At 43.1% G+C, this 13,348-nt stretch overlaps 1 protein-coding gene across 11 annotated transcripts in view; it reads right to left on the reverse strand.

Annotated features, from left to right (window-relative positions):
* Positions 1-13,348, reverse strand: part of DCUN1D4 (defective in cullin neddylation 1 domain containing 4) — a 37,737-nt gene that overhangs the window by 9,400 nt on the left and 14,989 nt on the right. For 6 of the 11 annotated variants that reach the window (XM_075422006.1, XM_075422016.1, XM_075422015.1 and 3 more), the window contains 3 exons: positions 12,839-12,868; positions 11,476-11,590; positions 1,171-1,262 (listed from right to left, as the gene is read on the reverse strand). In XM_075422006.1, the coding sequence (XP_075278121.1) occupies positions 1,171-1,262; positions 11,476-11,590; positions 12,839-12,868 (237 nt within the window). The remainder of the gene's footprint in view (positions 1-1,170; positions 1,263-11,475; positions 11,591-12,838; positions 12,869-13,348) is intronic. The other 5 variants (XM_075422014.1, XM_075422013.1, XM_075422012.1 and 2 more) reach the window with 2 other exon arrangements.

The following is a 13,348-nucleotide window of genomic DNA, read 5'->3' on the forward strand; positions in this document are numbered from 1 at the left end:
ATACTCTCCGCTTTTCTCTGTTTTATCTTGGTGTATGCATCCAATGGAAACCCAAAAGTTCTATCATATACAGCCTTCCTTTCATCCCTTCTTTCCATGAAAGTCTTGACAAAAATGAGTTATCCCTGTTGCTAGAGTAAAAAAATAAATCAAGCTGGTCAGAAAGGCAGAGAATCAAAGAGGTTAGAACTGGCTTGAATTTGTCTGAATCTCCTCTCTCAGACTGCCACAGACAAGCGAGATCTCAAAGTATTTAATTTAGTTTCTATAATTTTATTAGAAGAAAAAAACCCTTATTTTATTACATCAAATTAAATCACTACTCGTTATGCATAAGAAGTAGACAAAACAGAACAAGCTGTGAGCAATGTTATCTGAGACAGCATCAGAAAACTGCAAGATGACCTTATTTTCTCTGTCAATCACCTATTTCATTTCCTCTTGGTCTTTACAGTCCTGAGATCACTTCTCCCCAGACTTCAAGCTCTCCCCTTCAGAAAGGCACATGTGAAAAATGAGCACAACGACCAAGTTCACTATTAAAGGATCATCTTTTGTGACCACAGACCATAATGACCAACCCTAGAAGTAATGCCTGAAGAAAGTTCTCACACACAGGGGCAAGAATAAATAATTCAGTCTATCTTCAATGTACCTTGTGCTAGAAAATTGTGTAAAGACAAGACTAGTATGGGATACTTGAATTTATTCACTGCTTTCTTCAAACCATAAGCACCAGATTCAGCAAGAACAAACCACATGTTACTACCTCCCCCACCTTTTTTGTTAATTAAAGACCGACTTCTCCTGAAGCATAATTCTGTACTATTCAGCACTAACATGGCAGATGACAGAACTTCTGAGGCCAGAGAGGTAACAACGGTTTGGACAGAAGTACAGCTTTAGCTGTAGATTTGCATAGTAAAGTACACATGTTCCAAAATGTTTTCAGTTACACACCTTCTGTACTCTTTTTATAGAATAGAGACAAAAGACAAAATTGCCCCTTGAACTCTTCAACTTCATGCTACACAGAACTTCTTTAAGCTTCTTCAAGACTTTTACAAAAAAGCTTCTATACTCAGTCTTGGAAAAGCTCAGTTAATGCATTTTTTATATTCCAATAGAAATTAAGTTGTTACTAGCAGGAAATTTGTATTTCACTCTTACCTGCGTATTCATAGAACCATTCTAAGCATCTCTTACTTGAAAAGACTTCTTCCTCTGCTTTTATTCTAGTCGAATCATATTTTCTATACATACTTCAAAAAAGAAAGAGAAACAAGTAATTAATTCATCAAATTTTTTTAAAAGCAATCTTCTAGTCAACAGTCGCTGCAAGCAGCAACGTTCTTCCTTTCATGAACCAGTTCACCCAACATTCTGCCCTCCTCTCCAGTCACTTGGGACACTGCTCAACAGAGTAAGAATCACTGAACCTAAATGCTGTTTGCTCAGCCTGTCACACTTCAACTGACTCATCCTCGTTACCCACGTACGTGACCTCTCCTTGCACTGAACACAGATTGGTTCAAATTCAACCCCAAACGGCTCTGTGTAAGTTCAAGGGAGACTTGTGCACACCACTTGTTACTATGATCAACTGATGGGCTGCAACGTGGCCATGGGTCTAAACCCAGAGGAATTCCACCTCATGGTCAACGCAGGTCCTACCTGTAGGCACACACATACTTTGTGCCCTTGGAATTCTTAACTAAAGGAAACTGCACATGCTCTTATTGCCTCCTAAAAAAATCCTCTAAAAGGCACAGAGGCCAAAGTAGACATGACCTACACTTACATTATTCCAAAGCCAGGAAGCTCATAACACAAAAGAATCATAGGGAACAGGTTACAGGTCCTCACTGACAGCAGCTCCAGGAACCTCATCCATCATGGGGTAAACAGTTAGCTGCAAAGCTACCTCCACAGCACCCCTTCCCCCAGAGCTGACCGCACGGTCATGCTCTCCTGCCACAAGAAGCATAGGGAATTGTAACTACAGTGGGGAAGCCACACTGAAGCACCCATCTCCTGAATTCAGTATCTGAAATGCCTACAGCACGGTGGAAGTTGAGGAGTTACTCTACACTGTTCAGGCTGTTCTGAAACAGAGTTGGTATCATCTGTGCCCGTGAGAGGACGGAGACTCGGCAGCCCCAGTAAGATGCTCACTGCTGCAAATGCGTCCTCTGCTCCACTTCCACCACTCTGCAGTAGCTCGGGCTCGTAAAGGCTGAATGGACCTGCCCCACAACTGGCGTGGACTCGAGGAGGGAGCCAAGCAAGCTCCGTCCACGTTCCAAGCATGCAGCCCTTCCGCTCAGTGCCAGACCCCGCCGGGGAAGGACAACAAAGGGGCTGCCTGGTCAAGGAGAATGCTGAACCGAGGAAATTAATGTGGTGTTGCCTTCATCACCATTTTGTCCTTCTAGAAAGACACCTAAAAGATCTCTATTCTTCTGAGCTTGGAGTACAGCCTGGCTTGGCTATCGGCTGTGAGGAATGGTAGCTACAAGTTAACAGCACACCGATCGTTCTGACAGTAATTCAAAGAACTACTTCATGCTTATGGTCATAGTTCCTTTAAAGAAACTAACTACCAGAAAAGTAATAGTAGCCAGAGCAAAATGATAAATTGCTAATTGGAAGACAAATACAAAAGAGGGTCTTCAGAAATTTCAAGATGGGAAGAAAAAATGAAGACTGTATTGAATCGCCTTGATCTGCAACAAACTGAGACACTGCAGAAAAATGCCAGCCATGCATGCCTCGGAATCACATCTGTTCACATACCCACAATGTGTAGGGTTTTTTAAATTTTCATTTTGATAACACTTTATTCTATTTGAATTGCCTACTTTGTAGAAGCTTTATTGCAGTTGCAAAGGAACAGGCTGGCAGCACTGCCCTGTAAGTAAACTACTAAGCCAGCAGGTGTAAGTCACAGTTGGAACAATTTTATTTTTTTAAATAAACAGGTCTGATAACATTCTCAGACTTGCAGAGTGAACTGTGATTACAAAAGACCTACCCAGTATTTTTTAGGCTACGCTGAATTCAGAGGCATTCAAAAAGAACGTCTTGCGACAAAGAAAGGAGGCGTTCTGCCACTTTGGCAAAAGTGTAGTTATTCAGCATCCCCTTTTTTGTAGCAAATAAACGTGACAAACACCAACTGGAACACCAAGTCGAAAACCAACTGTAGCAGGAGCTAGTCAACACCTTTATTCTAGTCTATTTATTCAAGCAGTGTGCGAGAGCACTGCTGGGACCCAGGACATGCCAAGGGAACGCAGTTCCCAAGGACAGGCACTCATCCCAAGACTCAGTGTTTTTTCTTACGAAGGGACGGTAAGCAAGTGCCTCGCCCTGCTCATTCATGTAGCTCACCAACACATCAGCTGTCAGCGGATTTGGGAAGGAACCCTCGAGAATAAATCTACTGACAGAGCTCTAGGTCGTGCAGGTATTTCAGAAAAAGGATCCCTGCACCTGCAAGCGGCAGAGCTGAATGCTGCAGCCTGAACCCAGACACCAATGACAGCAGTAGGTGTAAGAATCACAGAATGGTCGGGGTTGGAAGGGACCTCTGTGGGTCACCCAGTCCAACCCTCCTGCCAAAGCAGGGTCACCCAGAGCAGGCTGCACAGGACCTTGTCCAGGCAGGTACGAAGAATGGTGAACAAGAACAGAAAAAAACAGCCCTTTTTATACATTCACTGCATCTACGCATAGCCAGGCTTCATAGGACTGATATGGGACTGAACATCATTTGCCCTGCTTAAGGCTAAGGTCATTGTTTAGGAGCTGCAGGAAACAGCATGTTCATTAGAAAGTCCATGTGCCCTACAGCCAAGTAACTCCAAGCAAAATGATCAGACCTCAAACTTCTCATTGTTCAAAAAGCTCGGTATCTGACCACTGGAGTTTGATTTTTGAGAAACCAGAACCGATTACAGATCTGCGGAGAGGGACCTGGGTGTCCTGGTGGATGACAGGTTGACCATGAGCCAGCAGCGTGCCCTGGCTGCCAAGAAAGCTAACGGGATCCTGGGATGCATTAGGAGGAGTGTGGCCAGCAGGTCGAGGGAGGTTCTCCTTCCGCTCTACACTGCCCTGGTGAGGCCCCATCTGCAGTGCTGTGTCCAGTGCTGGGCTCTCCACTTCAAAAAAGATGAGGAGCTACTGGAGAGAGTCCAGCAGAGGGCTACGAGGATGAGGAGGGGACTGGAGCATCTCTCCTACGACGAGAGGCTGAGGGAGCTGGGCTTGTTCAGCCTGGAGAAGAGAAGGCTGAGAGGGGACCTTAGAAATGCCTCTAAATATCTGCAGGGTGGGGGTCAGGAGGACGGGGCCAGACTCTTTCCAGTGGTGCCCAGCGACAGGACAAGGGGCAATGGGGACAAACTGAAGCAGAGGAAGCTCCAGCTGAACCTGAGGAAGAACTTCTTCCCTCTGAGGGTGACGGAGCCCTGGCCCAGGCTGCCCAGGGAGGCTGTGGAGACTCCTTCTCTGGAGATATTCCAGCCCCGCCTGGACGCGGTGCTGTGCAGCCTGCTCTGGGTGACCCTGCTTGGGCAGGGGGTTGGGCTGGGTGACCCACAGAGGTCCATTCAAACGCCTACCATTCTGTGATTCTGTGATCTTCCAACCTTTGCCAGTAAAATAAATTCCTTCACAAATTCATAAAGCAAAATCAGAAATGATATAATCTTGAGCTATCCCAGTCTCTGCTACAAGCTGATTAGCCAGACATTCATCAAACGTGCAGGTGACACCGTATCACATTTGTAGCGAAAACAGACTATGCATGGCCAGAAGTGTAAAACCATGCCCCAAGAACGGCTGGATGAATCTCAGGCACCCTTCTCTCAGCCTAAAGGAACTAACAGCAGATCCCCCATCCTGCAAGACAAGGATGACTTGAAAAGGAGCATGGTAGAAACCAGCAACACCAACATGGACCTGCTATTAGCAACCTCTCGTGTAAAGATGAAGCCTGCTCTCTCCTTGTTTACTCCAAATCCCAGCTGAGCTCCCGTCTAGCCAAACCATCTAGTTCTGTTAGCAAGAGACTCCCGATCCCTGCAGCGCCTGGTGAAGCGAGGTGAGCAAGGAGAGACAAGCAAGCAAGCAGACAAGCATCTGAGATTACAGCCTAGGACAACTCGGTTCAGCTCTCACAGCAAGCCCAGCCTGGCAGCACAGGTGATGCCGAAGACTGTGTGTCCTCTGAACTACCATTAATACAGATTTGGTTGTCTCAAGAACCACATGTGCAGAAGAGAAAAACGCAAACTGCCAGAGACACCTGGCATCCTTTTTGTATCCTAGAATATTTCTCCTGTCTTTGGAATTTCTCTGTACACAGTGCAAGATGATGTGCCTTGTCTTTGTGCTAAGGAGCATATCTCTTGCTGTGCAAATACAAACTCTCAGCGCGCACAAGGTAGGTATGTGAACACTTTGGGAGCAGCAGACATCTACTGAACAGATCCAAGCTTCCACCAGCAAGTCCTCAGGGGCTCCCAGCTTCGTCAAGGTGACCAGCACCAGTACCTTCCAAGAGATGCCCAACCATTACGCTGACCATGCTGGAGTCTGGTCATTTTCTTATGGTCCGTAAGAGGAACCCGCAGAGTTTCAGTCACACGCCAGAAGTGAAAGAACACCCTGTGCAGAGCTTGGAGGAGAAAAAAAGAAGAGAAACAGGGAAAAAAAAAAAAGCGAAAACTCCACAGAGCCCTTCCATAAAGGAAGGGCAACGAGCCTACCTGGTACTTTTGGTACCAGACTTTGTAGCACGGTCAGAGAATGCTGACACTGGAACAGGATTGCTAACGGATGTTTCCTCCATCATCAGAGCCAGAAAGGTGCATGCAGAGCTTTTTCCCAGAGTGTCTGCTATGCCTGTCACTACCGGCCAACAGCAGACTCCGGGCCTCTGCAGTTAGAATCACCCTGCCTTTTCTGAACCTGACACGCTGCCCATCAGCAACAGCAAGGAAAAAAAAAACCAATCACCTATGGGCAAAGGGCATGTATCTGTGTCCCAGATGAGACATGCATGCAGGCACAATGACTCAGATAAATCGTCACCTGAGAAAGAATGGGTTTTATTAGTTTAGCATGACACTGTCATTCTCAGGACAGTGACAGCAGACTTCAAAAAAATGTTTCTTTATATTATAACCATTATTCCCTTAAGAAGCATTTAGCTTTATTATCTAACAGACATTTTACCAAACTAGAGAGAGGCAAGAATGTGGGACCGGGCAGGGAAAAAGCGACATGAGATTAACCTGCCTCAATTTTACAAAAGTGGTATCAACTATTTAACCACATTTAAACAAAGATATTTTCTCAGAAATGCTTGCTCCTCCACCATGACCTAACAGCTGACTCATAACATCCATTTCTGAACTTATCTCTGAAATATTCTTACAAGCTAGGGAATTGTAATATCCCTGCAATAAAGGCAAGACAATGTAGTTTATAATTGGAAGTGCTACAGGTAGATGTAAACAAGCTAATTAAAAAAAGTGTCTAGGCCTTTCATGTTTCTTTAGATACATCATCACCCATCTCTTTTCCAGATTATTTTCCTCTGTTCGTAACTGATTTGGTGGGAAAGTAAAAGCATGGAAATTCCATCCAGCTATTATGGGGTGACTAGGCAAGTCATGGTAAGAGCACACGGTCGCTGCCAGCGAAAAAACACAAGGTCACGGTAATTCTCTTCAGCCTCTTGCAGCCTTCAAAGCTGGGTGTCTGCTCCTGCTCCGAGCGCGCTTCAGCTGTGCTGGAATTCAGCAGAGCTCCAGCTACCGCAGCAGCAGCCCTGGGCTGCACGGCTCCAGAACATTCAAACTGAGCTCAGTGAAAGCACGGAGTGTAGGTCACACACAATATTCTCTTCATTGTGGAAACTGATAATAGCTCATTTAAGGCGAAATAAAAGGAAAAAAGAAACAAAAAACATACAATTTATTAATTGTAAATAAGTCAAAAGTTAACCCCTCGTGAAGATTCACAGCCTGCTTCTTTCAGATGGTCAGTGCTTGCTGAATGAAAACGTTCAGAAACTTGCCAACAGTAGCTTTGTTCCTATGCAACGAGAATTTCCTCAAAATCTTTACCTCATTTTGTTTGAGCTTCAAACTAATTGCTTTGGGATTATTTATATTTTGAAAGACGCAAACTTTTGATTGAAGAAGTGCCCCCTACTACTTCCATTAATTCTAATTAATTCATTTAGAATTTTGGCTGAGAATTTTCATCTGTGCAGCACAATGAAAGTATTTTTATAAACCCTTACCTATTCATTTACAATTACAATTTTAGCAATAGTTTCATAAATACTGTAGTAGAAGCAAATGGGGGGAAGAAAAAAGAGAGGTATTTTACAATGGGGGGAAGAAAAAAGAGAGGTATTTTACAATTTCCAAGGCACAATAAAGACTGTCTAAAGCAGCCCTTGGGACACATTTACTTGACGGGTAAGTTTTATGAATGAATGTGTCTTATCTCTCCCTATTTACAGACTTACAATCATCTCTCAACTTTTAAATTAATGTTTGGAACTTCATCAGGGTTACTTAAGGAGCAGTGTGTGCAACAGCATACGCGCTGATAGTCACATGTCCAGTTTCAGTTTCTTCAGAACTGTTATGTGAAGTTCACTGAAAAGGTACAGAAACATGGAAAATTATACCTGTGCGTACTTGCAAATGTCTACATCAAGGAAGAAGGTCTAGACATCTGTGACAGTTGGTAATGCAGGCTGTCTGCACGGGGCAGGACCAAACCAGTCAGTAAATGACAACAGAATCAAAAAACCTCTCAGCACTACAGGTTTTGAAAATGTCCAAGGTTAGTATACTCCCATCTTACTTTCCTACGTTAATAACAGCGTGTTGACTGTGTATTCAAAACTTACATTTTTCCACTATGGAGCTTATTACTCAATGAAGAAAATCTGTTTTTTCATGTTAATAGGCTCTTCTGTGGTCCATACACACATCGAGGACAAATCAGACTCTAGATCTATCCGCTCCCCTGAAAGTTATGTTTTCAAGCAATTAAATATTCCTAGTTTTCATCCTTCTAATGTCCAGATATCCATTACTATAAGATTTTTGCCCTCAGCATGATTCTGGAATAAGGAGCAGAATTACATTTTAAATGCGACTATCAGAAAGAAGGTAAGACATTATGTTATACAGCTCATTCTTCCCTCAGGAAAAGGCCAGTATTTGGCTAGAAACTGTGTAACAGATACACAGCATGAGATAACTATACAGTGAGGACTATTCTTACCTATCGGGTATCTTTACGTGAAACTTGCTTTACCTTTCCTAAGGCCCTTAAGAGAGTGATGGAAGAGCAATGTACGGAAAAAAGTATTTTTAACTCCAATTTGAGAATACCCCATACTGGGAGAGTTGTAAGTACAATAAAGTACTGTGATACTGAGGGGAAAATACAAACTAAGTCTTCAAGTCATTATGTTCTGGTGAGTGTGGGCTAAACTGTTTACTTCCAACAGCTACTCTTTAAGACAGGGTAAGTCTTACTGTAATCCAGAAATGAGTAAACCAAGTTCTTTTCATTATACATCATCTGGTATAAAAATTCCCTCCCACTGAAATACTGCATTCATGGCTCAAGCTGATGTTATATGAACATTAATTAACAGAATTCAAGCTCTTCGTATATAAGGGTGGGATGCCAAAGAACACGTTTGGAATCTTTGTTTTCCATAATCAGTGTATGCATCAGATCAGCGTTTTCAAATAACACTGACAACTACATTTGTTCCTATAAATGTTTCTCCTCAATAGCCAGTGTCATTATTCCGCTACTCCTTCCAAGATGAGGCTGTATCCCTAACAGCCTGGAACTGAGGATGAAGACTATCAAAAGCTCCCTGGTATCAGATGTGTTTAAGAGTCGAAGAGCCTTTAGAAATCATCTTCTCTTTCAGCACAGAGTCCTGCTGAAATAAACTTTCTGGAAAGAATAGCTCAAAATTACTATTGAAGAGATTACAGGAACACACCACAAACAGTGAAGACTGAAAAGATCACACAACAAAACTATCCATGTAAGGATTAAAAAAAAAAAAATTTCCTTTGTGTGGACAAACCAGGAGGAATCACCAACATCTGGTCTCAGCTGCGATAACACCGCTAGCTGACACTCCTTTGATCACCTTCAGACTACTACCTGACATTCTGGCACTGCAAGCAAACAGGAGACTCGCAATTACTGAATTTATTTGTTAATGTTGCTCGCCCCTCTAAGTTTCCCACTGTAACTGAGAAACATACAAAACTTACATCACTCCATGAGCATCTGCAGGGACGAGTCAGCTCTGTTAGGAAATACAGGCTCCTCTGGAGAGCACGCGTTGTATTGTTTCATTGGAAGCAGACGTTCAAGAACAAACACTGACTGCCTTTTCAGCTAAATACAGAATCCACACAGGCTAGTGTCCCTTGAAGGCGTACCCTGGGTTACACGTACGCAGCTTCCAGGAAGCCTGCCTCTAAAGCAGAAGCACTGGTAAAGAACCGGGCCTAGAAGCCCCATGGTCCATAAACTGGCACTGCACTGTCCATACTGGTTTTGTAGTAGACAGCATCCTCTGCATACAATGTGTGAGGAAATGGCTTTGCAAATACCTAGGTCTGCTACGGCACACTGCTGTAGAGGTTCCTGATTTCAGGCTGATTTCTGCTTGACCAATTGAGACGTCTGACCTGCGAAGACCAACCGTGACAGGCACGAGCTCCGCCTGAAAAACAAGCACGGAAGCAGGAGACAGCCTGCTCTTCGGCTAACTTGTTTGCAAAAGGTTACAGGGGCATAAGCCAAAATTGAAGAAATCCTTCCTTGAAAGAAAACGGAGCTCCGAGACTGAGCTGCACGTTCAGCAAATGATTTCGTATTGCCAGCCATGCTGAAATAAAAACTGCTTTCCTGAAGACCAAGCAGAAACTTACACACTGGGAAGCAGAACAAGCCCAAACACCTTTAGAAGTTAAGAAGGAAGACAGATAAAAATTGGAACCACGTCAGAGAGAGATATTCCCCTGTGGCCCGTGACTGGCAGATCTGGTTTCACCTCCACTTCTAAAAGCAGGCTGAGGTCTTCCTTTTAACAAAGCCTTACATGGCAGCAGAATGAAGACTAGATCTATTAGGTATAAACTGAAAGGCAGATAGAAAAAAAAAAATCCTTCCAGTTACACTTTCAAAAAGCTCTTAAAAATTATTTTATATATATACATACTACTGATAGAGTAAGAAATAAGTTTCTCAACATTTTCTTGTATGAACTACACAAACCAGCATCTCTTACTCACAGACAACCTTACTGTCTAGGGGTTTGGGGTTGTTTTATCGCCAGTGTCTTAGCAAAGGGAGGTAGAGTTAAGTTTCATGAACATCTACTTAGATTCTAGAAACATTCTGTCCTCGTTTTCGCTTCCATTTTGTATGCATAACTTTGAATAAGCTGTAATGTCCTCTATCAACTATTTAGCTTTTATTATTTCTGTAAAGCAACAAAAAAATATGAAGAACCCGTAGTGCTTTTTTGTTCTTGCTAGTGTTAAGTATGCAAAGCAATGAAAGGGAGAGTTGAAATCTCTTTCTTCTGCATCAACAGATCATTTAATAAATTCCAGTGCAGCTATAGTTGTGCAACCCTATTAGACACAATGGAGTTACAGAGGCATAATCAGCAGCTTAATTTGGCTACCAGCATTCTTCTTACTTGTGCCAGAGAACAAAAAGGAAAGCACCCAGCCTGATCTCAGGCTGACAGTTCGGAGAGAAATGCATCTTATTACCTTCCTGAAGTCTCAGCTACGCAACACCTACGCCAAAAGCGTACACTGCTCGTGCACACCTGCACAGCCCACTCGTGCTCCCGCTGCCCAGAGGGAAGCTGAGCAGCACGCCTCAGTGCCCGCTCCACCACCAGCCATCACCTTGCCTGGGCAGTCCTCACCGTCCCCTCACACGATCAGCATCAAACCACGGCATGGCAGGGAGAGCCTGGCAGAACTTCACGGGAGAGCTCCGCGGGCTACAGCGACGTTTGCTTTTCTGACAGGCTCTAGACTGAGAGCACCCAATCCAGATCTTACGGGTGTACATTGGAAGATATTATCGTGTCTCTTAGGAGCTGGTTTTGAACAAACAAGTATGGCTACTTTGACAGCTGGCAAGCTAGAGCAAGAAGTTCCCTACAAGCTTCTTGTACGACTAGAAAAAGGTGAGATGCAAACTGAACCTAGACGTGCTTATCAATATCCCACAGTTCAATCACAGGCTACGGTTCCACACTGAGAAACCAAGCAAATTTGAATACCATTTCCATATAGTACTTAAAAACACAATCATATCAGCTATTCAACTTTAGATATTCCATCAGTCTTAGCTCACGGTAAGATGACATACCCATCATGTCTACTTTTCTTAGCAGATAAATCATCTCCTGCTGCAGGTCTCCTCTTTTTCCTTGGAGGCATCACTTTACTAAAGCAGTCTGATGAACTGCAAGACCGGAGACTTCCTACAGAGGGAATTAAAAACACCAGTACAAGAAATGAAACTGTTGCAGGCCAGTTAAACTGCGTCCACTAATAGGCATATTTCAAAGGGAAGGGAAGGGAGGAAGTTAGGGGATTTCAAAATTACAAAAGAAAAGATCTCCTTTCAATAGCAAAATCCATCTCACTTCCACACGGTGTTCTACGACCAGACTTCAGTTAGGGCCACACGTACTATACCAAAATGGACAGCAGCGCTAACAAAAGGCAAGAACTGAGACTATCCTGAAAAAGTATTTGAGTCCTCAAAAAGGCATCCTGATTTTTAGGCATTTATTCAAATCAGAACTTTTTGAAATACAGACGTGACTCAAAAACTAGAGCACCTACCTCTAGAAAACGGAACCTTTTTAAGCCCCAAGTTTTTCAGGATACAGAGAGCAAGGGGTAGCAAAGGTTTTGTTTGTTTGTTCTTTGGGTTTTTGTTTGCTTTCTTTCTCCCCCATTTTTTTTTTTCCCCGGGGCAGGGGAGTGGGTGGTGTGGCAGCAGAAAAAGTGGCCGGCTGTATCGTTTGGGCTGGACAGTTCTCAAAGAATGAAGGTCCCCAAGTAGGAAAGAGCCAATTCAAGACCCTGATGCCAATCGAGTGGCAGTCTTTCCCTCCCCTGCTCTCAGCTACATACTCCTGTGTCTCTGGTGACTCTTCAGTGTGCCAGTCCAGCTCACCAAACCTGTAGATAATTAACCCAAGCAAAAAATAACAACTTTCTGTACATTAGCACAAGAAAGAGCACAGGACCAGCCCTTCTGACCACAGCCAGTCGTTACGTTGTCTTTGCTGTCTCATGAAAACAGTAGGCTAACACTCCAGGCAAAATTTTGTCCTACTTTCATATCCTGAAGACCACATGGACACCCGAGCAAGGTGTGTGTAAGAGCAGCTCAAAGAGCTATCAAAGCTCTAAGTATTACGCAGAGAATTTTAACAGGAAAGGAAGAGAGAGATGAGGTATAAAAACGGACACAAAGCGATGCCAAAGAAACTTGCAAGAAAATATGAAGAACTCCAGCATGCCTAAGCTACCTTCCCTTAGCTTCAACAGCATCCAAGTTTAGCTATGCTTTATTAAGATGCCCACAAAAAATCTTTTATTTCAAACCACAGCACAGAAGCAAGCAACAAAACTTTCACTGCTTTTCAACACCAAGGGAGCAAACTGAAATCAGAGGCCCAGTTCCCAACAAATACTAATGGCAATCTTTTGCTTACCTATTCTTCGTATCTTTGAAAGTCTCTCCCCTGTTATAGGAGAAACACATGTAAGGAACCTTACAGCCTCACAGGCTTTGCTATATGCACTTATTTCAAACATGCACTGAAACTATAACACACATGAAAGTGTGGACTTTTCTAGTATTAGGCAAGGTGTTCAGACCAGTTTTTACACCAAGATGAACTAATTCGGTTTCAACTAATAAAGCTTTTGCACTTAGTATGAATTCTTTGGTCTGACCTTTATGTTCATTTCTATTAATAAGAAAATTAATCTCTCTAGTTCAAGAAATACTCTTTCCGATTCAAAAATTCTTCCTATATATTCCTTTTTATTTTTTACCCTGAAGCTCCCCGACCCCAGCACCCTCCCAAGAAAGCACGGCCATATCTACACTGTCTTTTAGAAAGTTTTAAGAATATTACAAGTTCAAATTATAATTAAACTAGTTATCAAAAAAATTTCCAAGCATTATGCTCTGTAAAGTACTATCATACGAAAAATTC

This window comes from Opisthocomus hoazin, chromosome 5 (assembly GCF_030867145.1).
Source record: "Opisthocomus hoazin isolate bOpiHoa1 chromosome 5, bOpiHoa1.hap1, whole genome shotgun sequence".
NCBI classification, from domain to species: Eukaryota; Metazoa; Chordata; class Aves; order Opisthocomiformes; family Opisthocomidae; genus Opisthocomus; species Opisthocomus hoazin.